The sequence below is a fragment of the Mya arenaria genome, chromosome 17 (assembly GCF_026914265.1).
Source record: "Mya arenaria isolate MELC-2E11 chromosome 17, ASM2691426v1".
Lineage (NCBI taxonomy): Eukaryota > Metazoa > Mollusca > Bivalvia > Myida > Myidae > Mya > Mya arenaria.
Window position 1 is genome coordinate 17650057 of NC_069138.1, and position 27777 is coordinate 17677833.

The 27777-nt window shown below is 36.7% G+C and overlaps 2 protein-coding genes across 2 annotated transcripts; both read left to right on the top strand.

Moving 5' to 3' along the window:
* Nucleotides 1–789: 789 nt before the first annotated feature.
* LOC128223233 (mucin-6-like) lies at nt 790–5153 on the top strand. Its single transcript, XM_052932525.1, has 3 exons — nt 790–858; nt 1027–2327; nt 2597–5153. The coding sequence occupies exons 1-3, from the start codon at nt 790–792 to the stop codon at nt 5151–5153; spliced, it is 3927 nt and encodes a 1308-aa protein (XP_052788485.1).
* Nucleotides 5154–5183: 30 nt separating this feature from the next.
* Nucleotides 5184–27777, top strand: LOC128224877 (golgin subfamily A member 2-like). The gene is made up of 23 exons (XM_052934969.1): nt 5184–5317; nt 6860–7174; nt 7527–7640; nt 8410–8544; nt 9180–9281; nt 9967–10060; nt 10370–10476; nt 11899–11957; nt 12453–12513; nt 14157–14330; nt 14824–14931; nt 15555–15642; nt 16453–16594; nt 17709–17901; nt 18700–18813; nt 19684–19842; nt 21210–21329; nt 22233–22371; nt 22853–22929; nt 23431–23533; nt 24307–24413; nt 25727–25862; nt 26658–27777. The coding sequence occupies exons 1-23, from the start codon at nt 5270–5272 to the stop codon at nt 27041–27043; spliced, it is 3081 nt and encodes a 1026-aa protein (XP_052790929.1). The 5' UTR covers nt 5184–5269; the 3' UTR covers nt 27044–27777.

Sequence of the window (27777 nt, forward strand, 5' to 3'; positions counted from 1 at the left end):
TAACTTATTTCTCTTAAAGCTGCACTCTCACAGATTGAACGTTTTGACAACTTTTTTATTTTTTGTCTTGGAACGAGCCATTTTTTTTGCGAAAATCCATGTAAACCAGTTATATAAGACTGCTGACAAAAAATCAGATCGCAGAATTTTATATTTAAGTTAAAAAAAAAAATGTTTTATGCATTTTTCTTCTACCATAAGTAACGGTTTAAGCCATAAAACATTAATTTTCGAATGGAAATATGAAAATCTACGATCTGATTTTTTGTCAGCAATCTTATATCATTGGTTTGCAGATATTTACGCAAAAATTTGCTCTTTCCGAGACGAAAAATAAAAGAGGTGTTAAAATGGCCAATCTGTGAGAGTGCAGCTTTAAACCTGTTGTAAAAATTGCAACCACTCCATGATCAACCAACTCCATACCACCTCAACCTACCTATATCAACTCAACCTCACACATACCATCGCAACATACCCGAAACCAAAGCAATCTACCCAGCACCACCTCAGTCTATATCACTCCTACTCAACTTACCTTATAGCACCCAACCTATTAAACTTGTACCCCAAAACCTGACAACTTAAATCTACCTCATAACACGTTGACAAACCTCATACCTGGTAACAATCATTAATCTCATCAAATTCCAAGCTCATACGATATAAACCTACCACTTTAGCCTATCTCATACAACATTGACCTACCTCATATCATCTCTCCTGCTTCTGGTTGGATACGGTTCAGAGCCTGTTACGACGTAGTACAGGGGGGGGCGTTTAGTCCAAATGAAGGGCGGTCCTAAGGCCCTCCGCTGTCTGTGCGTGGACTACTACATCTCAGTCTACCTCATAGATGTACCATATATCCACCATCTTGCATTTACCTCACTACACACTTGTTGATTTAATACCATCTTCAAATTAACCTTCCCCAAAACACCTCTGGAATCTCATACCACCTCAACCTACCCTCACAACTCCAACACTACCGGTATCCCATACCATCTCAACCTATCCTCACAGCTCCAACACTACCTGAATCCCATACCACCTCAACCTACCCTCACAACTCCAACACTACTGGAATCCCATACCATCTCAACCTACCCTCACAACTCCAGCACTACCGGAATCTCATACCACCTCAACCTACCCTCACAACTCCAACACTACCGGAATCTCATACCACCTCAACCTACCCTCACAACACCAACACTACCGGAATCCCATACCACCTCAACCTACCCTCACAACTCCAACACTACCGGAATCCCATACCACCTCAACCTACCCTCACAACTCCAGCACTACCGGAATCCCATACCATCTCAACCTACCCTCACAACTCCAACACTACCTGAATCTCATACCACCTCAACCTACCCTCACAACTCCAGCACTACCGGAATCCCATACCATCTCAACCTACCCTCACAACTCCAACACTACCGGAATCCCATACCATCTCAACCTACCCTCACAACACCAACACTACCGGAATCCCATACCATCTCAACCTACCCTCACAACACCAGCACTACCGGAATCTCATACCACCTCAACCTATCCTCACAACTCCAGCACTATCGGAATCCCATACCATCTCAACCTACCCTCACAACACCAACACTACCTGAATCTCATACCACCTCAACCTACCCTCACAACACCAACACTACTGGAATCCCATACCATCTCAACCTACCCTCACAACACCAGCACTACCGGAATCCCATACCATCTCAACCTACCCTCACAACTCCAACACTACCGGAATCTCATACCACCTCAACCTATCCTCACAACACCAGCACTACCGGAATCCCATACCATCTCAACCTACCCTCACAACTCCAGCACTACCGGAATCCCATACCATCTCAACCTACCCTCACAACTCCAACGCTACTGGAATCCCATACCATCTCAACCTACCCTCACAACTCCAACGCTACTGGAATCCCATACCACCTCAACCTATCCTCACAACACCAACACTACCGGAATCCCATATCATCTCAACCTACTCTCACAACACCAACACTACCGGAATCCCATACCATCTCAACCTACTCTCACAACACCAACACTACCGGAATCCCATATCATCTCAACCTACTCTCACAACACCAACACTACCGGAATCCCATATCATCTCAACCTACTCTCACAACACCAACACTACCGGAATCCCATACCATCTCAACCTACCCTCACAACTCCAGCACTACCGGAATCCCATACCATCTCAACCTATCCTCACAACTCCAGCACTACCGGAATCCCATACCATCTCAACCTACCCTCACAACTCCAACACTACCGTAATCCCATACCATCTCAACCTACCCTCACAACTCCAGCACTACCGGAATCCCATACCATCTCAACCTACCCTTACAACTCCAACACTACCGTAATCCCATACCATCTCAACCTACCCTCACAACTCCAACACTACCGTAATCCCATACCATCTCAACCTACCCTCACAACTCCAGCACTACCGGAATCCCATACCATCTCAACCTACCCTCACAACACCAACACTACCGGAATCCCATACCATCTCAACCTACCCTCACAACTCCAGCACTACCGGAATCCCATACCACCTCAACCTACCCTCACAACTCCAACACTACTGGAATCTTTACCACCTCAACCTACCCTCACAACTCCAACACTACCGGAATCCCATACCATCTCAACCTACCCTCACAAGTCCAACGCTACTGGAATCCCATACCATCTCAACCTACCCTCACAACACCAGCACTACTGGAATCCCATACCATCTCAACCTACCCTCACAGCTCCAACACTACCGGAATCCCATACCATCTCAACCTACCCTCACAACTCCAGCACTACCGGAATCCCATATCATCTCAACCTATCCTCACAACTCCAGCACTACCGGAATCCCATACCATCTCAACCTACCCTCACAACTCCAACACTACCGTAATCCCATACCATCTCAACCTACCCTCACAACTCCAGCACTACCGGAATCCCATACCATCTCAACCTACCCTCACAACTCCAACACTACCGTAATCCCATACCATCTCAACCTACCCTCACAACTCCAACACTACCGTAATCCCATACCATCTCAACCTACCCTCACAACTCCAGCACTACCGGAATCCCATACCATCTCAACCTACCCTCACAACACCAACACTACCGGAATCCCATACCATCTCAACCTACCCTCACAACTCCAGCACTACCGGAATCCCATACCACCTCAACCTACCCTCACAACTCCAACACTACTGGAATCTTTACCACCTCAACCTACCCTCACAACTCCAACACTACCGGAATCCCATACCATCTCAACCTACCCTCACAAGTCCAACGCTACTGGAATCCCATACCATCTCAACCTACCCTCACAACACCAGCACTACTGGAATCCCATACCATCTCAACCTACCCTCACAAGTCCAACGCTACTGGAATCCCATACCATCTCAACCTACCCTCACAACACCAGCACTACCGGAATCTCATACCACCTCAACCTACCCTCACAACACCAACACTACTGGAATCTCATACCACCTCAACCTACCCTCACAACTCCAACACTACCGGAATCCCATACCACCTCAACCTATCCTCACAACTCCAGCACTACCGGAATCCCATACCATCTCAACCTACCCTCACAACACCAGCACTACCGGAATCTCATACCACCTCAACCTATCCTCACAACTCCAACACTACCGGAATCCCATACCATCTCAACCTACCCTCACAACTCCAGCACTACCGGAATCCCATACCATCTCAACCTACCCTCACAACTCCAGCACTACCGGAATCCCATACCATCTCAACCTACCCTCACAACACCAGCACTACCGGAATCCCATACCATCTCAACCTACCCTCACAACACCAGCACTACCGGAATCCCATACCATCTCAACCTACCCTCACAACACCAGCACTACCGGAATCCCATACCATCTCAACCTACCCTCACAACTCCAACGCTACTACCGGAATCCCATACCACCTCAACCTACCCTCACAACACCAGCACTGCCGGAATCTCATACCACCTCAACCTACCCTCACAACACCAGCACTACCGGAATCCCATACCACCTCAACCTACCCTCACAACACCAGCACTACCGGAATCCCATACCATCTCAACCTACCCTCACAACACCAGCACTGCCGGAATCTCATACCACCTCAACCTACCCTCACAACACCAGCACTACCGGAATCCCATACCATCTCAACCTACCCTCACAACACCAGCACTACTGGAATCCCATACCATTTCAACCTACCCTCACAACTCCAGCACTACCGGAATCCCATACCATCTCAACCTACCCTCACAACACCAGCACTACCGGAATCCCATACCATCTCAACCTACCCTCACAACACCAGCACTACCGGAATCCCATACCATCTCAACCTACCCTCACAACTCCAGCACTACCGGAATCCCATACCATCTCAACCTACCCTCACAACTCCAGCACTACCGGAATCCCATACCATCTCAACCTACCCTCACAACTCCAACACTACCGGAATCCCATACCATCTCAACCTATCCTCACAACACCAGCACTACCGGAATCCCATACCATCTCAACCTACCCTCACAACACCAAACCGGAATCCCATACCATCTCAACCTACCGTCACAACTCCAACACTACTGGAATCTCATACCACCTCAACCTACCCTCACAACTCCAGCACTACCGGAATCCCATACCATCTCAACCTATCCTCACAACACCAGCACTACCGGAATCCCATACCACCTCAACCTACCATCACAACACCAGCACTACCGGAATCCCATACCATCTCAATCTACCCTCACAACTCCAGCACTACCGGAATCCCATACCATCTCAACCTATCCTCACAACACCAGCACTACCGGAATCCCATACCATCTCAACCTACCGTCACAACTCCAACACTACTGGAATCTTTACCACCTCAACCTACACTCACAACTCCAACACTACTGGAATCTCATACCATCTCAAACTACATGTACCTCATACTATCTCAGCCTACTCAATGTCATATCGACATATCTCCTGTACCATAACCGCGACCTTAGAGATATCAGTATAACATAGTATACTTTAACCATTTCTCTATGTGGTAGCGTTTTTTGTCACACATGTAAACTTCCGGCTGTCGTGTCATGAATTTTTCTGGGTTTTGACAACTAAACAAATGACATTTAAACATTATGGCGGACAGCGCCAAGCGAGAAAAGATCGCTGCCGCTAGGAAAAAGGTAAATTTGAGAAAAAAAGAAGATTTGTTATCCCTCGAGACAGTAAACTATTGCCGGTATAAACATGACATGTTGGAAGTTGACATATCCGATATGTGGTAAATTGTTTTATAATAAAGGACAATTTCTTACTTCATAATTATAAAAATCATAATTATATCACTTCTTACTAGTTATTGGTAATTGAATTTTGATTTGAGTTTAAGTATTATTGGGTTACACACCACTATATCTTAAACGTTATCAATTGTGATTAGTGATTTTCACATGTTTTCTTGGCTATGACTTAAATTGTTAAATAACACCCCTTTATATAGGTCCTCTGAATTGTAAAAAAGTGGTTATATAGACCCATTTTTAAAACACTATTTATTGTGCAAAAATGTTACTTGTCTACCAAATTTCCCAGACTATAAGACGGCGAAATTTGGTTCCGATTTTAACCTGAAAGTAGGGGGCCCATCATATAAGCGAAGCTATGACAATTCTGACAGAATAGAGTTAGAATCAGTAACATTTGATTTTACTACAAATATGAATGAACCTTTTGGTGTACAAAAATAAGACACGTAAAATAAATCCTTAAACGCATTACCTTACTAACCTAACTCCACATTAGTGAGCTCACAGTTGACAAGAAAAATCGGTGATTTTCTTGAAGCCCATGAACAATTTTAGTTGATAATTTACTGTTTAGCTTGAACATTATCACACACTTGGAGAAATTTAAGTGCTGGATTTGGGAAAGTTAGGGGGTCGTCTCATAAGTGGATCACCTTATAGGGGAAATACGGTGTGTGTAAAAAGCTACTGCTTGACGAACATCAGTTTAAAAGTGCATTTGTTTAAGATGATCGATAATTTAATGATCTAGATCAATACAAAGGCTTGCCTTAGCAACACTTGCTACAAGTTCAAAACAAAGTATAGTAAGTGTGCGCATCTTTGAGGCCTCACAGTTATGTTGACCTAAATTAAAGATATTTATAATTACATATCCCTCTTTACATTTGCAAATATTGTGTTTTGAAAATAGCGAAAACAAAATATAACTTGGCAGCTAGATGCTAAATGTCAAATTAAGATAGCATACTTATTAATCATAATTTTATACATTTGGTCAAAGCTAAAAAATGTAAAAAAAATTAACATTTAATTTAAAGGTTTTAAAATGTTTTTAGTGTTCAGTTCTGATTGATTTTAAAGGAAAGGCAAACAAAAAGGTCAACATTGGCAATTATCGGTAGTGATTTCGATTATTGAAAAAAAAAATATTTAGAAAAAACAATTTGATTTCTAAAAGAAGATATGTTACATTTGTTCAGAACTTCTCAAATGTGCATAAGTTTGGGATAAAATCTCTGACATCTTCATTTGGCAGTTTGACATGCTAGTGATTCGCATTTAATTAAGCTGATGAAATAAACCTAATTTATGTAAAATGCATTTATTACATTGTACACAGAGCTAAATCGCATATTTTGTTTAAGGTATTTCAAGACATGTTTTTTTAATGAGTTTTATAATGTTTGACTTTTGCAGCTTAAAAGTTTCCAAAAATCCAGCAAAGGTACCAAAGGCAAAAGTAACAACACAGGAGCAGCCAAGGGCAAGGAAGAAAACAAAAAAGACAAAATCAACAATGACCTTACACAAACTGAGAAAATTGAAAACGCATCTTTAGCTAGTTCTTTAGTAAATGATGGGGCAGGTGATATATCTGAACAAAATACATCTGGAGAAAATCACAGTGTGCCTTTACAAGAAATGACAAGTATTGATCAAGATATGCAAAACCATGGTGAGACAGTGGCAGATGCTCCGAGTAACATGGATGGCACTTCACCAAATGTTCAGGTTTGTAGCTTAAAGGTGGAAGGATCATTTGAAATCTGTCTGCAAGGCGCCCTTTTTTATCGGGTTTTCTCAGGGTCCCTAGATTTCTAGTTTGGTTCAGAAAAAGTGCTTCAATTCCTATTGAGGAGCTTAAGTACTTTTACTGTTGATGAATAAATGATTATTTAAATTAAACAAAAACTTTTTACAAGGGCAAGACCTGTGATAATGGTCCAATTCTTTTACACCATTGAATGTTCATAGACTATTTCACCAAAGGACAGGTTCAGTTACATATATATGCAAGGCTCATGATCATAACATAATACTAATTTATCATATTGGCATTATACATGTATTATTTTGCTTACAGAGCCAAAGTTTTCCGCCCCAGAGTCCAGTTTTTGACCATGTTCGAGACCGGCCTTCATCGTCCACCGAGAGCCTACACCAGTTATCAAGACAGATTAATGGCATATTAGCAGAGGTATGGATTATGTTGCATCATTGTGCTTGTCACATTATTTTTATACTAGTATAAGAATATATGGCCTCATTAATTAAGTTGAAATATGAATGATTATAAGCAAGGTGCAATGTACTATTCACTATGATTTAATGCATCTATAACTTTTTTGTTGACAGGCAGTTTAGCTTATATTTTCATCCATAAGGTAAAGTCAGAATTGATTGAAATATATTCAAGTATACTGAATATGGATGTGTTAGAGGCCTTTGATAACTTTGCATAGGAAAAGAATCAGAAATAATTCAACCCACAAATAAGCTAGGTTTTCATTCAACCATGATGTTGATGCCCGATGACCCTATCTTATTTCTGTATAATTTGAAGGGATATAGCTTGCGATTACTAATTAATATGTTAAACTAGTGACCTAAATTTCATTAATTATAAGCATGCATTTTTGCTCTGTATAACAACTGCAATTAGATGTGATATGACCTATTGTTCAATTTAAAAAGCCGAAAAAGCGTTATTCTGTCTTAATCAGAACATGAAATCCTTTCAAATGATACCAAAGTAATATTGGATCAGTAGCCATCCAAAGCATACATATAAAAATTATTTGATATTTTATTTATTTATATTAGGTATAAATATACATTTATAGATTATGTTTTAGGAATTTTAAAACATGTTTTCATTATGATATAACCTGTCACTCATTCATGATGTTTGTTATAGGAGTGTTGTTTTAAACCTTGAACATTAAAATGTGAATTTCCCTTTGTAGTCGCCAGTAGGGTTTCAAGTTGAGGGAGGCCATGCAGAGATTATAGAGCTGGAGACGAGGAATCGAGAATTAGCCTCCCTGCTTGCTCAGCACGTACAGACGAATGAACAGCTTGTGTCCCAGAACCAACAGATTGTAAGACATGGTTTAATGTCAAAATTAAGTTAAAGCCCCCAAGTCCGGTTCAAGTGATATGCGTTTACTTTTCAGAATTTGAGCAAGCCCAGAATTTTTTTACCGAGGATTTTACTTATCTGAACACTTAGAAATGGTTGTCTGGTTAGTGATATAGCTTCTTACCATGATGCAGTGGTCGAAATTTACACAAGCCTGCAAGCCCTGCACTGGTAAAATGTCTTACAGGCTTGCTCAAATTCTAAATTTTATATAGCTTGTTAAAAAATTTGATGCCATGCAAAGGTATAATAATTCAGGCTTGTTCATCCAAAAGTCTAATTTCGATGACTGATGATGCCGATGTGAAGGGTTTGATTTCTAGATTGGGCATATGTGTGTTAGGTTTATGATGACTAAGCTGAACATGCGGGTTTTCTGAAGGTACTCTGGTTTCACCCCAAAACACAAAAATACTTTCGCACCAATGAGAGTGACTTGTCATTAATATAATTTCCTTCAAAATTGTTGTAAAATGAATAAAGTTTGTGCTTAAACGTAAAGAAAAAAAAATCAGCAGTGGAACCTGCTTGTGTACCGTTATTCTGTTATATAATGGTGAATCTATAAATTATTGATTGGATGTTTAATTGTAGAGACAACATGCGATGATGCTGCAAACACAGCTGGAAAGAGAGAGAACTGAACATCAACAGAGGTATCAGCTGGAGGTTGGCCCAGTTAAAGAACAGCTTCAGGTAACAGACATTGAAACAGTTTGTAGAGTTCTTTGATTAGATTCTTGGGGCATTTTCATCAGGAATCCAAAGAGAAATTTTGTTTCTAGGAAAAAAAATCACCAGGTGTCATACTCATAAAGACTGTTCTATAAACTTTCTGTTCTGTTCATAAAGCATCTCAGTGAACATTTTCAACATAGTTAAATAATGTGTTTTTCTCAGTTGAATTAAAAGAAAACTAACAGTGTTTTTCCACTAAAAATTTAAAAGACAGCATGAAAAAGATAAAAAAAATAGAGTCATATGAATAATTTTGTTGAAAAAATACACGTCTTTTTTCAGTCTAGGTAAAAAGGTCATGAAAATTTTAGAATTTAACAGCTACCGGTATTCTTAAAACTGATTTATGTAATTCCAAATAGCACAGTTGGTAGTGCTAAATCATATACACAAACAAAAGTATTGTTGTTATTTAGATTTGAGCACCTCAGAAGCCTCATAATTGTGTCTACTTAATTAACGGTACATACTATTTTTTAAAACAAATATTTTTGATATGATAAAGTCAAATATCTTCTGGTACTTGTGAAGTGTTAACATATACATTGATGCTAAACATAAAGTATGTCATGGGTGCCGACAATGACATTTCAAGGATTACTGGTACAGTTGTCCAAATATTGTTTGTCTATGTTTACTGCAGGTGCATATTCAGACAATCGGAATACTGGTAGCAGAAAAGACAGAGCTACAGTCTCAACTGGCACAGGCCCAAAAGATTGGAGAACAGAGACAAGGTACTTACAGAAATAGTTGGTAACACTATATATGGAGTCATAAAAGAATTGCATGCTATCAATATTGATGATTACTGCAGTTTGGTTTCACATTTCATGGTATAACTTAAGTCAAGGTGATCTGAATCCATGTATGGCAATAATAGGTTCAGATACTATTTAATTTAAACTGACTTCATGTTTAGTTTAAGCCTTGAATGCCTCTAGAATCAAGTAACAAAATAAATTGTAATGTAACTGCACCCTGTACAAGTATTATGTTAAAGAAGAGCAATGAATGTTCTGACCTTTTATGCATTTACTTCTCAGGTGATCTTGAGGATTTAACCGGAAGATTGAAGACATCAAAACAGCGAGTTGCCGATCTTGAAAGGACTTTAGCTAACACCAGTTCCTCTAGTCAAAAACTGGAAATGGTACACACTTCATTACAAACCATATTACTATGTGATTCATCACAGGATTCTATTTTAATTTAGATCTTAGTCATGTAATGAAATTATCTCAGGTGTCATAGATGGGGTCATTTGCTGTAGATTTGTGTAAAATGACTGCTATTCAAGCGAGAACCATTGTAAAACAAAATCAAAATGTTTCCATCTGTTTCATCTCTACATGTTTAAGATCTTGTAGGTATAACTTCAAGATCTTTTGAAGAAACGTGACCCAGGATTTTTAGCCCAATACATGGAAAGAACCATCAGTTAAGCTTGTCTGTCTTATAAAGAGAACAGTAAAATGTTTGTGTTAGCCTTGATGCATTCCAATACTTTAAGCATGGAAATGCTAGAAAACTGTTTAAGATATTCAAATGAAACTTTCTAAACAGGTTGCCAGTTACAATACACATGTGCAATGCAAGACCTGTAACTCCTCATTAATTATTGAGTAATCCCCCTTGTTGACAGAAAATCACCCAACAAGCTCTGATGATGGTTCGGCAGTGCTCTTGTTGCAAATAAAATTGACTTAAAGCAATTTTTCCTTTGATTAAAGACATACTTTGAATGTTAAAGCAATCATATAAAAACATTGAAATTACATGTACTGACTTACAGGATTGATATAATTCTAAGTTTGAATTCTTCTGTTATATTTAGAAAGATTTTTTCCCCTGAAAGTTGTAGCCTAAAGTGGTACATATACTTTCAAGTACTGTCATTTCATATTCAATCTTATTCGAGCCATGGTGAAAAAACAAATGGTTGTTATTGATCTGACCTCCTGAATTTTAATTGAATGATCTAGCCAACATCTGCTGCTAGCTATTTCAATGATGTTAGCTCCATATAAGGTGTGGCATTCCATTGGAATGCATAAACAATTATCAAGCATACTGGATTTAGTCAAAACAGCTATGTTAACAATTGGCTTGTGTATAAGTGAGTATAATGTTAAATGTTTACATTTTGAAGAGTGGGGCAAAGCTGATTCATGGCAGCATTAACTGACTTTTCAACAACAAATCCTGTTTCAATTTTTAAAGGGAGGTCACTGCATCGGAGATTGTCCTATTTATAACAACCAGTCCAGCATCTGTTTTTGAAACCTTAATGTTACCTAAACAAGACTTCCTTTCTTTTAATACTGTTTTTAATTGGAAAATGGCCTCTACATTTGAATAATTACTATTTGGGAAAATAACATCTTGGGGTAAAAAATCCTGTGACCCAAAACCTTATCTGAAGATCTGTGTATGTCAGATAAACTTGTAATGTTATAATTTGTTCTAGTTTAAATACAACGACTATACATACTTGTAGTAGTAGGATAAAACTAACACAAACTTCCCAGATTACAACTGTAGGTTATCATTTCACCACTTTCTTATGTTTCAGACAAGTAAAGAGAGTGCCAAAGAAATAGATAGATTGAAACTGGAATTATTCAAATTAAAGTAAGTGTGTACCAAAAGTATTCATTTGTATTATTTTGTTTTTTTGTTTAATAAGTCAGAATATATTATAGAATCATTGAATTTGCCTTTGGCCATAAAGAATATGTTACATGTTCGTTGTTTCCCCTCGGCTATATTTCACAACAATCACAATTTACAAAGTTGTAAGACTACATTCCATGTTAACATGAATGCATGAATTACAAAGAGGAATGTATTATTCTTATGCAGTTTTAATCTTTTATTCATAGCATTATTCAACCAGTTTTACATTTTGTGAAAATGAACCAGCTAAACTCAAACTCATATATAAATATATAAATCATAGGAAAATTAAATGTTCAACTAACGCAAAAATGTTTCATTACATTTTTATATTCATGTCGAATGTATTGGAATTTTGATCACTATACAAACCTATTTGATGGACACTTTGGCAACTATTGTATTCAAGTTGAAGTTTTGCCAGTGATTAAAGATTTTCATTTTTTCCAGCAAGTCTCATGAGGAAGCCAAACAGACAATATCAGAAACACGGGGAAAGTTTAAGTCAAAGGTAAGCATTTGTTGCACACCTGCCATTTCCCTTCCTGTTTTGAATAAATCCCCGGGAATTGCTCTCCATACCATGGTGGGGAATAAACAACCCATGGAATTTAAAAAATGACGTTTTGTCCACTTATTTTTGTGTGATTTGAAAACAGTAGACTGTATTCCTTTGTTCAGTAAATTTTCTTTCAACATATATACTCTGAACAATGCTTTTATGTTAAGGGTCAAAATCCCCTGGTCAGGGTCAAAATCCCCTATTCAAGGTCAAAATCCCCTGGTCTTGGTCAAAATCCCCTGGTCAAGGTCGAAATCCCCTGGTCAAGGTCTAAACACCCTGTTTTCCTGAGCAAAACCCACATTGAAGCCTTCCAGAAACAGTGTGTGTATACCACGTGATACATTGCGTCATTAATGCTACGTCGGAAGGCAATTTTTTGCTTCGATTGAAGACTTTAAACAATGATTACTTTTCATTTTCTTTACCATTTTAAATGAAACATAGCGCAGTCTATGCCGCTTACAGAGCCCCGCCTTCGGTCTTTTACCAAATTTGATTGAGAGTTAAGTTTCTTATAACACATCGACAAATCTTTTCACAATACGGCCGTCTGACGGAGTACTGTCAAAATATTGTTTTGAAAACAGGGTGAAGTGTTTGATGAAACTAATTACCTTATCAAACTTCGGTTGTAAAACAAAGGTGGGGCTCTTTAAGCGGCATAGACTGCCCGTTGTTTCATTTAAAATGGTGTAGTAAAAGAAAAGTTATCTTTGATTTAAGTCTTTATTTTAAGCAAAATATTGCCTTCCGACGTAGCATATATGACGTAATTTATCACGTGGTATACACACACTGAGAAATATGGCATGTATGTTGTTGCCTAGCATTTGAATATTTCTTAATGAGAAATTTAAAATCAAACAAAATTATTAAAGAAACTGTCATGCAAAGAAGCTTTTGAACAGTGTACATAATACATGTATGGTGTTATATTATGTGTCACGAATCTAAATCAGTGATTCTGTTGTGAACAGTCATATTAATTGAAGTGTAACATTGTGAGCATAATGTGGTGTTAACTACTACTCATGAAATGAAGTCACTTTGCATGCAAAAACATATAGCTTCTTCAAAAACTTCAAGAAAGACAACTTTTAAGGTTAATTTAAGTCTGAAAAAATGTTCCATTTCATAAGGAATTGTCCCCCTGTATCAGAATTTTGTTAATTTGTTGAATAATTGAAGTGAAACAGAAGATAATCAGTTAACAACAGATGTCTGTGGTAATGTAAAACTACACATAGTACATAAAATAAAATGTATACACTAGTTCTCACAGAGTATTGTTGAGTCTTTATAACTGCATGCTTTAAAATTAACATTTTACAATGGTGACTGCCATATACAAACGACCATGCATGATAGTAAACATTCACTGTCGTGATGATAAGGAATATGATGTTAGTAAGTACATGTGCACTTAGACTAATCTTGTAAATCTAATCCTTCCAGAATGCATGAATTTAGAACAAAAAGCATTAGAAATGATTAACTGGAGTTAGTGAAGATTTACAACCACCAAATGTAAAAAAAAAATAGGCACAGAGTGTATGGACCTTATATTTTCTTCTATTGTTCTGTTCCAGACCTCAGAATATAACAGTTTACAACAGAGACTGTCCGAGGTGACCCAGAAACTGGAGTTGGCAGAACTATACAACCATCAACTGTCCAATGAAAATCAGTCAGGCACGGAAACCATGAATCTTCTGCATCAATTACAACAGGAGAGGGATAACCTCACTTCTCAAGTGAATCAGGTATCATATATCAGCTTTTAATAGATCTGTCAGTAAAACAAGTAGAGTAGTTTGAAATGTGACACCTCCCAGTGCTAAAGAGCAAGTTCTAAATTTATATATTTACGTTTGCCTAGTCCTTTGTATACATGTAGATAAAACTTGACGTTCATATTGTATAACATACAAGGAGTTATGACGCGCAATTTGCTTGCATGCCCTACTGCGTTCATTCAGCATTAACACAGGAAAAAATGTGACCAATTCTTAATTAACAACAATTTTATGATTATTTGGGCGAATAAGCTGTTAAAATATGTGTCAAAGTATATTGTAAGTCGTAATTTTAAATCAGATTGTTTGACAATTTTAAATCAAATTGTATGCCATATTAAAAAGTGGATGAAACTTATTCCATCCCCTCAATTTACAATATATGTTTGTTAGGTCAAATGTATATAAATGACAGTTGTACCAGATTTATGCGAATTTACAATTATGGGTCATATTACAGTACTCCGAAGCTGTGCGCCAACTTACAGTAGAAAAAGACCAACAATCTGATCAGTACAAACAGTACATGGAGCAGTACAGCAACCAGATTTCACAACTTACTGGACAGGTTTGTAGGGCAGTTTGAAACTGTATATTATCTACTAGGGTTTTAGATTTATGGAAGGGTGCTGCACCCTGTCCTTTTTTGGTAGCACCTTTCTGTCCTTTAGCAGACCAGTATGGGCACCTTTCTGCCTTCATAGTATGAAATGCATAAGACTGTCAAGTATTTCTTTTGTTGTGTTTGAAACTTCTAATATAATAATGTAAATTTAAAATAATAGACATTTTACGATACACTGTATTTCGATCTTCTACTGCCGTTTTAACCTGTATAAACTTGATCGAGATGACGCGAGTGACATCCCTTTCTACATAAATCTAAACAAACTAGTTTTTTCACTTTTTTTTGTCAAGAGCTTGTTACTGGTTGTAAGACACAGGCATTTTTTTACATCGAAATCTGAGGGGAAAAAGTGTGTCTAATAACCTTTCATTTACGGTACAATGACTACTCGGAAGAGTATGTGTTGTAAGTTCAAGCAAACTAGCTTAAATATGCACATGTATGCCGTCATGGAAATGAGACTCTTGGATGAAAAAGCAAAATTCAACCACTGTGTATTATAAGTATTGGCCCTTGAACTATGAATGAAGAAAACACAGGCACTGTATTCTTGTGTGATTCAGGTGACATCTCTGACAGAGGAAAGAGAGAAGCTGGTCAACCAGAATCATGATATGGAAGGAGCAGTTATTGAATTACAGAGAAAACTGGGTAAGAATGCCGGTGATTGTTTGGTTAACCAGAGGTAAATGATTAAAGATGAAATGAAACAAAGCTGAATGATATTTGATCATACTTTATGTTTTTATTAAAAAGCTAGAACTGAATAGACTTAAACCTCTGTGGCCCCTGATATCAACTGTGGCCTCATAATACCACCTGTGACCCCATGATATTCTCTTTGGCCTCCTGATATCCTCTTTGGCTTTCTAATATCCCATGTTGCCTCCTGATGTACTCTCTGACCTCCTGATATACTCAGTGGATTCCTGATGCACTCTGTGGCCTTCTGATATACTCTGTGGTGTCCTGTTATACTCTGTGGCGTCCTGATATACTCTGTGTTCTCCTGATACACTCTATGGCCTCCTGATGTAGTCTGTGGCTTCCTGATACACTCTGTGGCCTCCTGATATACTCTGTGGCCTCCTGATACACTCTGTGGCCTCCTGAGATCCTCTGTGGCCTCCTGATATAGTCTGTGGCCTCCTATTATCCTCTGTGGCTTCCAAATTTTCTCTGGCCTCAGGCCTTCTGATACCCTCTCTGGCCTCCTGACATCTTCTGTGCACTCCTGATGCCCTCTGTGGCTTTTTGATATCTTCTGTGCCGTCTGATATTTATACCTTAATAACAAAATACAATGCTTGCTTATGTAGATTTTATCATTTACGAAAAGATTTTTATACCAGACAGTATAAATATATATGATGAGCAGTTTTTGGAAAATGGTATATGAATATAACCTTCTAAAATAAGATGATGAAACTGAGTAGTGTACTTACATGCATTGTTTTACAGAGGATATAAGCAATGCCAGCTCTGGTGTGGATGACGCAGCCCACGCAGATTTGCTGAAGGAACTTGATACATTACACAGTGAGCAGGCTGATTTAAGTGCAAGACATGAAGCTCAAATCAGAGATAATGCACAGCTAAGCAGGTATGTTGAAATTGTATTTATTGAATAAAAGCTTACGGTAAACAGGTGTGTAAAACAAGGTATTTGATAAGTTTGGGATGGGAAATCTGTATATTGTGTATAGCACATTTAAAATTAATGCAGTTACTGTTAAGTCTGGGGTCACGTTTTTAATGTTTCTGCATGTTGAATTTTTTTCAGATACACTATCTACAATACCTCCTTAATGTATTCACCAGTTGCAGGGTCAGTTTATAAACATAAATATGTGTATAAATAATGGAAGCTTCCTCGCAAGCTCATCATATCTCTTATGTTAACATGGAAGGAGTTTTGTTGCCTTGCTCTTATCATGAGTCCATGACTTGTCATCATTGGCTACCACAGTACTTTTTGCCATTACACTCAATGATATTCCGTGGGACGAAATCCCTTTTTAATGAATATGCATGAGGCAGGGAAGACAAAAAAATTCCAATGAAATCAATGTTGGTATTAAATACTCTCCAATTATACTGTATTGTCAATTGTCTCCATGTCTCCAAAGGTTCATGTAGCTCTTTGAAAATTTGTAGTGAGCTTGCAGGTTGAGTTTAATTTCAGCTATTACAAGAATATTTTTACAATGACTGTTCATATTTCCACATTGGTTCCTTGCGGAATGAATCAAAGGTCTCATTAATTATTCATGATGAGGAGATTTTCGTCGCCAAATTGCCCATGAAACACAAGAAAGCATAGTGCAGAAGTGTATTTGGGGTATTGGCAAACACTACTTGCGGAAGTGTCAGTGACAAGGGATTAATGGCCGCTAATTAGTGTTTTTATGGCTTCACGGGGACAAATATTAGTGGCTGCGGCCACGTTAGACAGTTGGCCACTTAATGCAAGTATTTTATATAGTAAAAACGTAGGGGGGGGGGGGGAATTTTGAGTGGCCCGATAAGGCAGGTGACCCTTTAAAGCAGGTGACCGTTCAACCAGGTTTGACTGTAGAATGATCAAAACTTTGTTCTAACACTGAATGATAGTGAATTTTGTGTTTAACTGAAAAAATTATCTTTTCTTATCAACTTCATTTACTAAATTCATTTTCATTAAACATTAAACGTAAGCTTATTAAATCATTATTCAGGTATCTTGAAGAAAGAGAAGCCAAGATTGATGAGTTGGAAGCTAGACTTGAAGAAATGGGCGAAGTCGCAGGTGACAAAGCGGAACTTTTGGAGAATATTCAGAGTGATAAGACCGCACTCAGTCGAGCGCTGACACAGAATAAGGACCTTAAGCAACAGCTGGCAGAGTTACAGAATGGCTTTGTGAAAATGGTAATGGTTTTAAATAACTGTCAGACATCAAGAAAGACTTCAATGCTATATGTTCTTTTTCCATATTAAATTGGCTTGTAGGTGTGAGGGTTGCCCAACCTCTGACTGCTATTAAGTATGATAAAAGATAAGACTTGTGGAGAATATAATATCACATAAGACTGCAGAAAGGCTACGTAAAATTGGTAATGAATATTATTTTTGTTATTTTGATACTGTGTAAAAAACTACATGGAGAAGCCACGTAGTAAATTTTTTTTATATTATTGACCTGGTTTTAAGATGCAATGATCAGGGTGTAATTACATTTACTAGAGAAAATCTTATCCCAGAGTGAGCAGCCTCTATAGCTTTACAGTAACATTTGAAAATATAGTTTAAAATAGACAACGGACTGAATCCCAGCCTAGCTTAGAGTCTTAAAGTTTACCAAACTTCTGACTGATTACACATTAATGTTTTGAGTTATAATCCAAACTTAAACTTAAAAAAACCCATTTATTTTCTAAGTAGGATTCAAAGTTAGTGTTTGTTTTCAAAGCAACACAAAACTATACCATGGAGTTGTTAAACCAGTTACAGTCAGAGTGTCCTACAGAAGTTGATTTATGATATATAACAAATTTAACATTGATTCCTACAAAACAAAGAAAAAACGTTAGTTAACACTGAACCAGTTACAGTTGGAACAAAATGTCTTCAATCACAGCCAGGTCATATGCGGGGATATGCTGACATTTTTCCAATATAATATGAGTATATGTTTCCACAATGACACATTATCGAATGTATTTCCAGAGTAACGACAACATGGAGCTATTAAACCAGTTACAGTCGGAGCAACATACTCTGCGTGACCTGCAGGTCAGGCTGAATACACAGGAAGACACGCTCACTTCTCTCCAACAAGAGGTAGGTGACCTAGATGTGTTATGGTTTTAACTCTTCCGTTTTATTTTAAGAAAACAGTTGCAGTATTGTTCTAACCTTGGTGTTGTTATGTCATGTGTAAACTTTGAATTTTAACAAACTGAATTCAATATCAATATGAAACCTTATACACACGTTAACATTTGCAATATACATATACTGTTTCTCAAGCTAAAGTATTTGTCCTGTTATGCTCAGTAATAGATAGAGAAAAAAATAGATGAGTGTTTGCATCTACTGTTCTCTTGTACATCATTGGCTTCATCTTTAGACTTTTCCAAATTGATACCAGTCCTGGGACCGTGTTAACCAACATCCTGAGTCTGAATTTAAGACTCAGATTAAAAGCTAAATGTTAATATTGTTGTAAAATTGTTATTGTACGAACAAAAATGGAAAAAAAATATGTATTTGTGTTACACATAATTTGCCCTACTATCAGGCACACATCATTTGTCAAATTATTTGTAATATATTTATTTTGAAAATTTAAGTATTAAGTTTTGGGACCCTCAGACATAAGTGAATATGGCCACAGATTTCCAGAGGAGACAGTCTTTTCAGAGTCTGATTCAAATCTGTTCAAAGTGTTGGTTTCAATTAAGCTAAACCTGTTATTTTTACCTTTATCACATAATTTCAGTGCTTTATGCTTTATGCATTATGTGCATATATTTCTTGTTTTCAGCTTTTCATAGAGTCTTGAAAGTAAAAAAAAACAATTTAGGATTGAGAAGAGGCTGACATGATAATGCTGATTCATAAAAAGATACAGGATATACGAAGACATTGTAGAAATATGGGAGTGATATATAACGAACACTTACCTTAACCATTATCTCTTCATTGCAGCTTTCAAACAAAGACACAGAGCTGGTAAAAGCCATTGAGAATTCTGTTGAGGCTAACAAGGTTAAGCTGCTACATGAACAGATACAAGACAGGCTAAGACATTACGAGGCCCAGGCACAACTAGTGGAAACTCTGCAGAAAGAGCTGCACTCCTCACAGGTTAGAATGTGATTAAATGTTGTAACATGATCATGGTTGTTGTGCATATGTAGCAGTGTTAAAATTACCACATATAAAAAGCTTCTTTTGCATTGCATTTGCCATTAAGTCTTTAGTGATCTGTAGGAAACTACCATAGGATTATACTCTACTTGTCACACAATTTCTAACGACAATGTGAGACTTTCACTTACCATTGTGTGATACCCTTTTACCTGTGATATGTTCTTACCACTAACTGATATAAAGATATATTCTGCATCACACCGATTGAAAGGAAGTCAAAATTGCAGCCAATCTTAAACAATCCTGGCCATGGTGTTTTATGCTTCAGACATTCAGATTTTTAAAAGTAAATAGGAAAAAAAAATGTACACGTTGATAAACTATTTATTTCTCTTGTGAAGCATAATAGCCATATAGGATGGTTTCACTGGGGATGACCGCACCAAATCCGGACCAACAGAAATCTTCGAACTGTTACTGAATTTTCCTAATTTTGTGTTGGTATAAAAGACTGGCCGGACCGGTCAAAATTAAAATACGCATTGCTATGTTTTATAGATATTTTATTTATTAAAATTATATTTTATTATGTCTGTCTGTGTGCCTGTACGAGCATCTGTATGTGCAGCTGTACATGCGTCTGTATGTATGTCTGTCTGTGCGTCCGTATGTATGTCTGTCTGTATATATGTCTGTCTGTATGCATGTCTGTCTGTGCTGCTGTCTGTGCGTCTGTATGTATATCTGTGTGTCTGTATGTACTGCTGTATGTGCGTTTGTATGTATGTATGTGAGTATATTGTTCACACGGAATCATTTTCTAAGATTTAATTAACTTATGTATGTATTTAAAAATACTATGAAATAAAGCTGTTAATTTTTGTTTTTATTATAATTATTTATAATTTTATTATTATTATTATTATTATTGTAACTTGACATAATAAAATATATTAATTAATAAATAAAATATCTATGAAACATAGCAATGTGTATTTTAATTTGGTCCGGAAATTAGGTAAACTTCCGAACGATTTCTGTAACAGTTTGGAGATTTCAGTTGGTCCGGATTAGGTCCAGTCCGGCCAATCTTTTATACCCAACCTTCACTGGTTTCAGTGTTGCTGGCACCAAATGAATCAAATTTTTGCTTCAAATCAATCACTTTTGTATAACTGGTTGTAGAGTCATCAACTTGGTATGCACATAAGTCATGCTCAGAACATGACCCTTATCTATTTTGGGTAAGTAGGTCAAAGGTCAACATCATAATGACCTTTACTGTATAAACTTCGGATGCTCCTGACAGGTGACGCATCAGATTTTATCGAATTTTAGTATTGTAAAAATATTTTTTGTAGGACATTGTTGATGCCCTGACCACTCAAAACAGTGAACTTAGAACGATGCTGATTCGAGCCACAGAAACAAAGGTCCTCAACCCGGACATGGACGTGGAAAATGCACAGAGAGATTCAGTGGTAAGTTTAACATGGGTTTGGAGCTTTAGAAAGAGCTCAGTGATCAAGTCTTAAGCTTGTATTTGTTTTTTTAATGTCACGGTACTGATACCTATACAGATTGTGAGAAGGTTTGTAAGGTGTCTAATTGCTCTCTCAGTGGCACATGCCCTGTATGCGATGGGTGCCAAGTTTGAGTCCTGGTACGGCTGCACATTTTTCTCACCCTGTGACATTTGGCGCCCAACGAGGAACGGTGGCAGCACTGTTCAGAGTTCATTATGTGTATCTCTTAGTACTGGTGTTCGTCAATTTGAGGACATATTTTCAGTTTGCGGGGAAGTATGTCTTGGAACTGATACCCATTCAGCATGTGAGATGGTTTGGTTGAGTCTGGTTGCTCGGTTGGTAGAGCACTCACCCTGCCCCGGTCAGGCAGCACATTAAACTCACCCTGTAACATTAATAAACAGTCTGTGTTGGCTGCATCATGCAAAAACTTGAACATATTTTAAAAATGTTTCTGATATTGAAATGAAACTTAGTACACTTGTTGCCAGAGACAATAAGATCATATATAGCAAGGCCGATAACTCTGGCATATTTAGAAATTATTTAAAAAATATACAGTATTTCATTCAGCACATCAACAAATTAGTATGTATACTTTCCTCATTGTAGATGTTTCTTTTATGCATCTATTTCCTTAAAGATACATGGTCAATTATTTTTATTATGGTTGAGAGTGGTCGAATGGTAAAGGTGTTGGGTTTCAAGCCCTACAAAGGAAATATTCTCTGACCTTCAAACCAGACACCATTATAAGTTTATTTCTAGAAACAGGTTTGAAAGAGTGATGAATCAATGTATCTGTTGTCTTCATAGTCAAGCAAAAATAAGTAATGTGCAAATCTTCATTTACAGATATCTTCCCTGCAATCCACGATCCAGCAGCTAGAATCTGAGAGAAACCGGCTGATGGAGAGTTTAGCCAAACAGCGCGACCTCACAGACCATCTGGGGGTGAAAGTTTCTGACCTCGAGGAGGAAGTTGTACAGAATAGTATGTATGGGTGTGAAATTTGGGGTATTGTAAAGATGCAAAGCTAATGGTGAAATTTACCCAAAAAATGTTGATTGTAAAAATACTAGGAATAAAATATACTAGTTAATGGAGATATCTGCCAAACAGTGTGATCTGAGTTAGTTTCCTACTTTGAGAATGTTTTACAAAAAAGTATGTATGGCTCTGAAGTTTGGGGTTTAGAAAGTGATGCAAATTCAATGAAGAGTCTAAGGGTTTTGGGTAATAGGTGAGAGGAAAATATACCAGATAATTTAGAGTTTAGCCAAACATCATGGTCTGTGACTGTTTACGACTTAAAATTGTTCAAAATAGTACATAAATTTGTGAAGTTAAAAGTTAAGGGAGTAATACATACTGGTTGCAGAAAATGTTTAAAAAACTGAAAAAAGCCAGGTCTATACAACATTGTAAAGTAAAAATGAAATAAAACCTTTTGTTTCTTTAAATCTATTTTTAGATGCGTCAAACCCTGACAGTGACAGAGTGTCAAGAAATGACTTTGACAAACTGAAACATGCCATGGAAATGATACAGGTGAGCTTAATAGTTTTTCTTTTATCAATGATCATCAACCAGATCTCCACAAGAATTATAAAAAAGGAAAAAATGAATGTTACTTCATACTATTTATGATGCTTTGAAAGCATTTTTCACAAAAAAGTTTCACAGGTTATTGGCATTTGCCATAGGGTTGATATTTCTAACAGCAGTACAAATGAGAGATTGATAATTTATTATTAGACATGACGGATGAGATGTAACTTTTATTGGGGTTTAAGTTTGTACAGGTGTATATTAAACATGCTTGTCATATATTACAATATGGAGTGTTTATGTATGGGACAGGTGTTGGCAAGGAATAACAAACAAGAGATATTTTGGATGTGGATATGGTAGCCTGTCAAACTATTAGTAATGTATATTTCTATTTATCTTGTATATTTTATTGTGATAATCCTGCCCCTGTAGTGGGGCCTTATATTTTCTTTGAAAAATACATTGTCAACGTGAAAAATAACTCACATGTATATTCAGGACAAGTACAACCGAGTTATGCGAGATAAAGCGGATCTGTCAGACAAGGCAGATGAGTTGGAACATATGGTGCTACAACTGCAGGGGGAGACAGAAACTATAGGTACATCATTGTATGCTTATAGACTTGTGGTGGATTTAATTATGTTGTTAACAATTTCATACATAAAATGTACAAAATTGTTAAGGGCTTTTCCAGTAAAACATATAACCCACGGGGGGAAGGCAATTATTTAATTAGTATACAGGTGGGTATCTTTTTTCCCTAATTTGGACCCAACAAGGGTTAATTTGCTTCAGTAGGGGGGTGGCAAAATTAAAAAGTGCCTTCCCCCCCGGGGGTTATATGTTAAAATGGAATAGCCCTAACTACATAATCTAAATCCACCACACTGAACAGAAAATAAATGTGTTGTAAATGAGGTGGTTTCAATGGGCAATATCAGCAAGTTTAAAGCTGTGGGCAGACACTGTGGTTTTAGTTAAATTTAGTTCATGTAAAGAGCCTGTGACTAGAGTTTACGTAATCTGTCCCATGGATGAGAGTCATGGTAGTAAAAAGGTTTAACTTTGGACATTGCTCAAAAACCATCCTAGAAATTTAAATGAATCCTAGTTCACATGATACAAGAGATTATACACACATGTATAACAAGTTCCATAACTCTGGCTATAGATAACTATTGAGTTATTCCCCTTGTTTGAATGAAAAAAATAATCAGGAAAGCATTGGTTTGCTCTGCAGCGCTCTTGTTATTGCAAAGATATACCTTCATGTATTATATATTTATGGCTGTAACCATATTATGTTTCATGATGACTATTGTTGAAGACTCATTGCTTTTTTATTTTAACGACTTACAAATGCTTTTTCAGGGGAGTATATATCCTTGTATCACCACCAGAGGGCATTACTGCAGCAACGAGAGTTACAGAAGAATGATTACATCAAACAACTGGCTCTTGATAGAGAAGAGCTTCAGGTATGTTAATTGTATGATGCTTGCATTTCACAACACAGTCGAAACTCGTTGGCTCGATATCCTCGTTGGCTCAAACCAGATTAAAAGGACCGATTTTTTTTTACTCTTTGTTCATATAAAATTCGATCGGATGGCTCGATATCTTGAGGGTCGATATTTCTCCACGCTCGAAGTCATTTTCGCGGTCCCAAGTTAGAATTTCACACTTTGTTTTGTATGCTTGGGTCGATGTCATTTTCGCGGGTTCAGTTAAGAATCTCACACCTTAATTTGTTTGCTTGGCTTCATTTAGCACAAGGCGCTAATCAATTAAAATTGCTTGACTGGTATTATAATTATTATCAAATTTAAATGGTTAAACAGGTTAATTTAACATGCCATCACTTTAAGTTCTGTCTCTTATTGTTATCCATCTATACATTTCTATGCATTTTGATATACCGTATGAGCTATAGTTGTGTTACCCACTGTTTAAAATTGCTTGTTTGTTGTTTTCGCATAAATGTATTTTTATAATAATTAAAAAAAATCATAATATATTTTATAAGTATCGAATAAGTCATGCTACGAACTTCACGATTGTAATTATGTCCAATAAATTCTGTTCGATTCTCTTGCGGAGATGGCGTAGCCAATAACAAATGACGTAAACAATACTTTTTGTAACAAATAAAAAAATAACATTCTGAATGCAATCCTGCTTGGCTCGATATTCTTGAGGCTGGAAGTATTTTGGCCAGTCCCTTGAATATCGAGCCATCGAGTTTCGACTGTATCTATATAACCTTAGGAGACAAATAATGTTTAAATAAAATATTAATTTTCTTTCAGTTTGTTTCTTTTTCACAGAAAATCAGTGAAGGTACTGTCATAGTCTTGATTATGTTGTTATCGGCAACAGCTGCATTGTTGTTATCCTTGTGTTAAAGCTTTATCACTACCATAGCTCATAAACTGTTAAAATTTACATTGACATTAAACATTAACATTGGCCCGATTGTTCAGAAGTTAACAATGTTGATAACGTCATCATTGTTGCTTACTTTCAAATCCATATGCTTTGGAATCCATGGATACTCTTGTGATCTGCAGTATTTCTAACAGGATAGGAGACAACTTTTTCAGCTTTACTGATTTTATTTAGATAGATGAACACATAATAAAATATTTCATGTTTTAAAGTTAACAAAGATCTCATTGTTAACTTAAACAGAGTTCTGAACAATCGGCACAACAGAGTTATGCCCCATTACTAATGAAGATAAACAAACAAAAGGTGGAATACCTTTATATTTCTAATTTTGCACTTTCAGGACAAGCTTGGAGAATTACAGACCCTGGTCATGCAGTTAATGGGAGAGAAACACATGTTACACAGTTACCAGCAGGAGTCTGAGCGTCCTGTCTCACCAAACATTCACCCACCAGTAAAAAGGCATCAGCATACAGGTATTTCAGGACTACTTTTGTCTGTTAGTTTTCCAAACACAAATTGTATTTGCCCAGAAACTTTTGTAAATAAAGTTACTGTACATGCACACAAGTTTTGGTCCAATTTCCCAGAATATCTTAAGTGTAAGAGGCTTAAGTACTGAACTTTATATAGACATATTACTTGCTTCAATTAGATTTAATAAACCATATAACCATATAACGTTCACAAACTGTTTTGTGTTATAGCAAACACAAAAAAATAGTGAGCTTAGCTTGATCCTGTTATAATCCAGGATTTAAGATTGTGTGAGAAATTGTGGCCTGTTTCTTAAATAACGCAAAATATTGCCTCATAAAAAGAGGATTTTCAATTTTGATGTAATTCTGTAAAATGTTCTTTGTAAAGAGGAGGTTTAAATTCTGTGTTTACTCAATGAGATGAAACATCAGGTAATCAAATAATGTCTTCTGATCTTTTAAGACAAAAATGTCAAGTTACTCTGATAGTATATGAATCACACTCTGGAATTTCCCTTGGTAGAAATCAGTACATTCATAATTGTCTTTTGGGTAAGATGGGGACACATATGCCCTTCAAACCTCTTGAGGTTTGAAGAATCATTGGTCAAATTATATACAGGAACAGGAACACTATATAAAAGTTATATTAATATGGTCTGTGAACTTAACTCCTGATAACTCTTAGATGTGCTAACCGTTACATATTTGAACCCAGATCAGTTGAGAATCAGCTGAGCACACGGCTGAAAGTTTGAGAAAAATAAATAAAATGTTTTCCTTCATTGCCAGACTGGCCTGACTACACAAGCTCAGAATCCGACACAGAAAGTGAAGTGGAGACAATTGTTGGAGGGAAAGATGATGTACCGATGTCTCACGAAGAGACAAATGAACGGTCACACACTGATGCCACACCCACTGAAAATATGAATGTTTCCCAGGAGAGCATGGTTTCACACACAGTGAATGACGTTAATAATCATGCTCACAATTTCAGTGAGAGAGTGGACAATTTAAAACATTCCAAAAATGAAGTAAAGGAAGATATGACTGCTCATAAAATATTGAATCTTTTATCAGAAATTGGACATTCTAGTTTTGTGGACAATATGACATTTTTAGAAAAACAATTTCATCCTTGTAAATATTGTAAAGGTCGGTTGCAGATATTGTAACCTATAGTATGTATGATCGTTAAAAAATTGTATATTTAATCATGAATAAATATTTATTTCCTACAAAAAACGTATAACTTTACATGGTGGATATTAAAGCTTAGCTTGATTTTCATTAAAAATCATGCTATTGTTGAGTGTTTTCACAAACATGTCTTAAAATTAAAGGGTGATAGCTTTGAGGGTGTAAATGGTCTTTCATTCTTAAAGAAAGTCATTAGTTGATAAAAGCCAAATTAGCTTTACTGTAGTATGCTATAAAAACGAATAATTTTTGTAAATGAAAAGAAAACAATATATATTTTAGATTGTCAATGAAACCACATAAAATGTATATGCCCTGGGATTTGATGTATCATGTTTGAGTAGCAGTTTATAGTTTTACTGGACCTGAAAACTATTAGTCAGTTATAAGGTTTAATAGATTAATTATACATCTAGTTTTTAATATATTGGGCAAATCATGAGTCACCACTCATTCCATAAAATGCATTTTTCATTAATCTTATGAATCTATTTGTTAAATTGATAGACATAAGTTCAGATCATGTTAATATCTAAACCATTAAGTTATTATATTTCTTTCTGCAGTAAATGTAGGAAGTAATAAAATTACTGACACAATGTATGTTCATGTACATGTGTATTTACTACATGTCCATTTTACGAATTTTGTTTGTAAATGCTAGGTACTTAAGTACAAAAATCATTGTTGGAATAAATGGTAAAAATGG

What these genes read in the sequence shown, in the direction of transcription:
- LOC128223233 (XM_052932525.1), top strand. Translation starts at nt 790, where the DNA reads ATGAAGGGCGGTCCTAAGGCCCTCCGCTGTCTGTGCGTGGACTACTAC. An exon ending in TCTCAGTCTACCTCATAGAT is followed by an intron (nt 859 to 1,026) that starts GTACCATATATC and finishes CTATCCTCACAG; the next exon opens with CTCCAACACTACCTGAATCC. An exon ending in CTCACAACTCCAACACTACC is followed by an intron (nt 2,328 to 2,596) that starts GTAATCCCATAC and finishes TCACAACTCCAG; the next exon opens with CACTACCGGAATCCCATACC.
- LOC128224877 (XM_052934969.1), top strand. Translation starts at nt 5,270, where the DNA reads ATGGCGGACAGCGCCAAGCGAGAAAAGATCGCTGCCGCTAGGAAAAAG. An exon ending in ATGCACAGAGAGATTCAGTG is followed by an intron (nt 21,330 to 22,232) that starts GTAAGTTTAACA and finishes CTTCATTTACAG; the next exon opens with ATATCTTCCCTGCAATCCAC. An exon ending in GGGGGAGACAGAAACTATAG is followed by an intron (nt 23,534 to 24,306) that starts GTACATCATTGT and finishes ATGCTTTTTCAG; the next exon opens with GGGAGTATATATCCTTGTAT.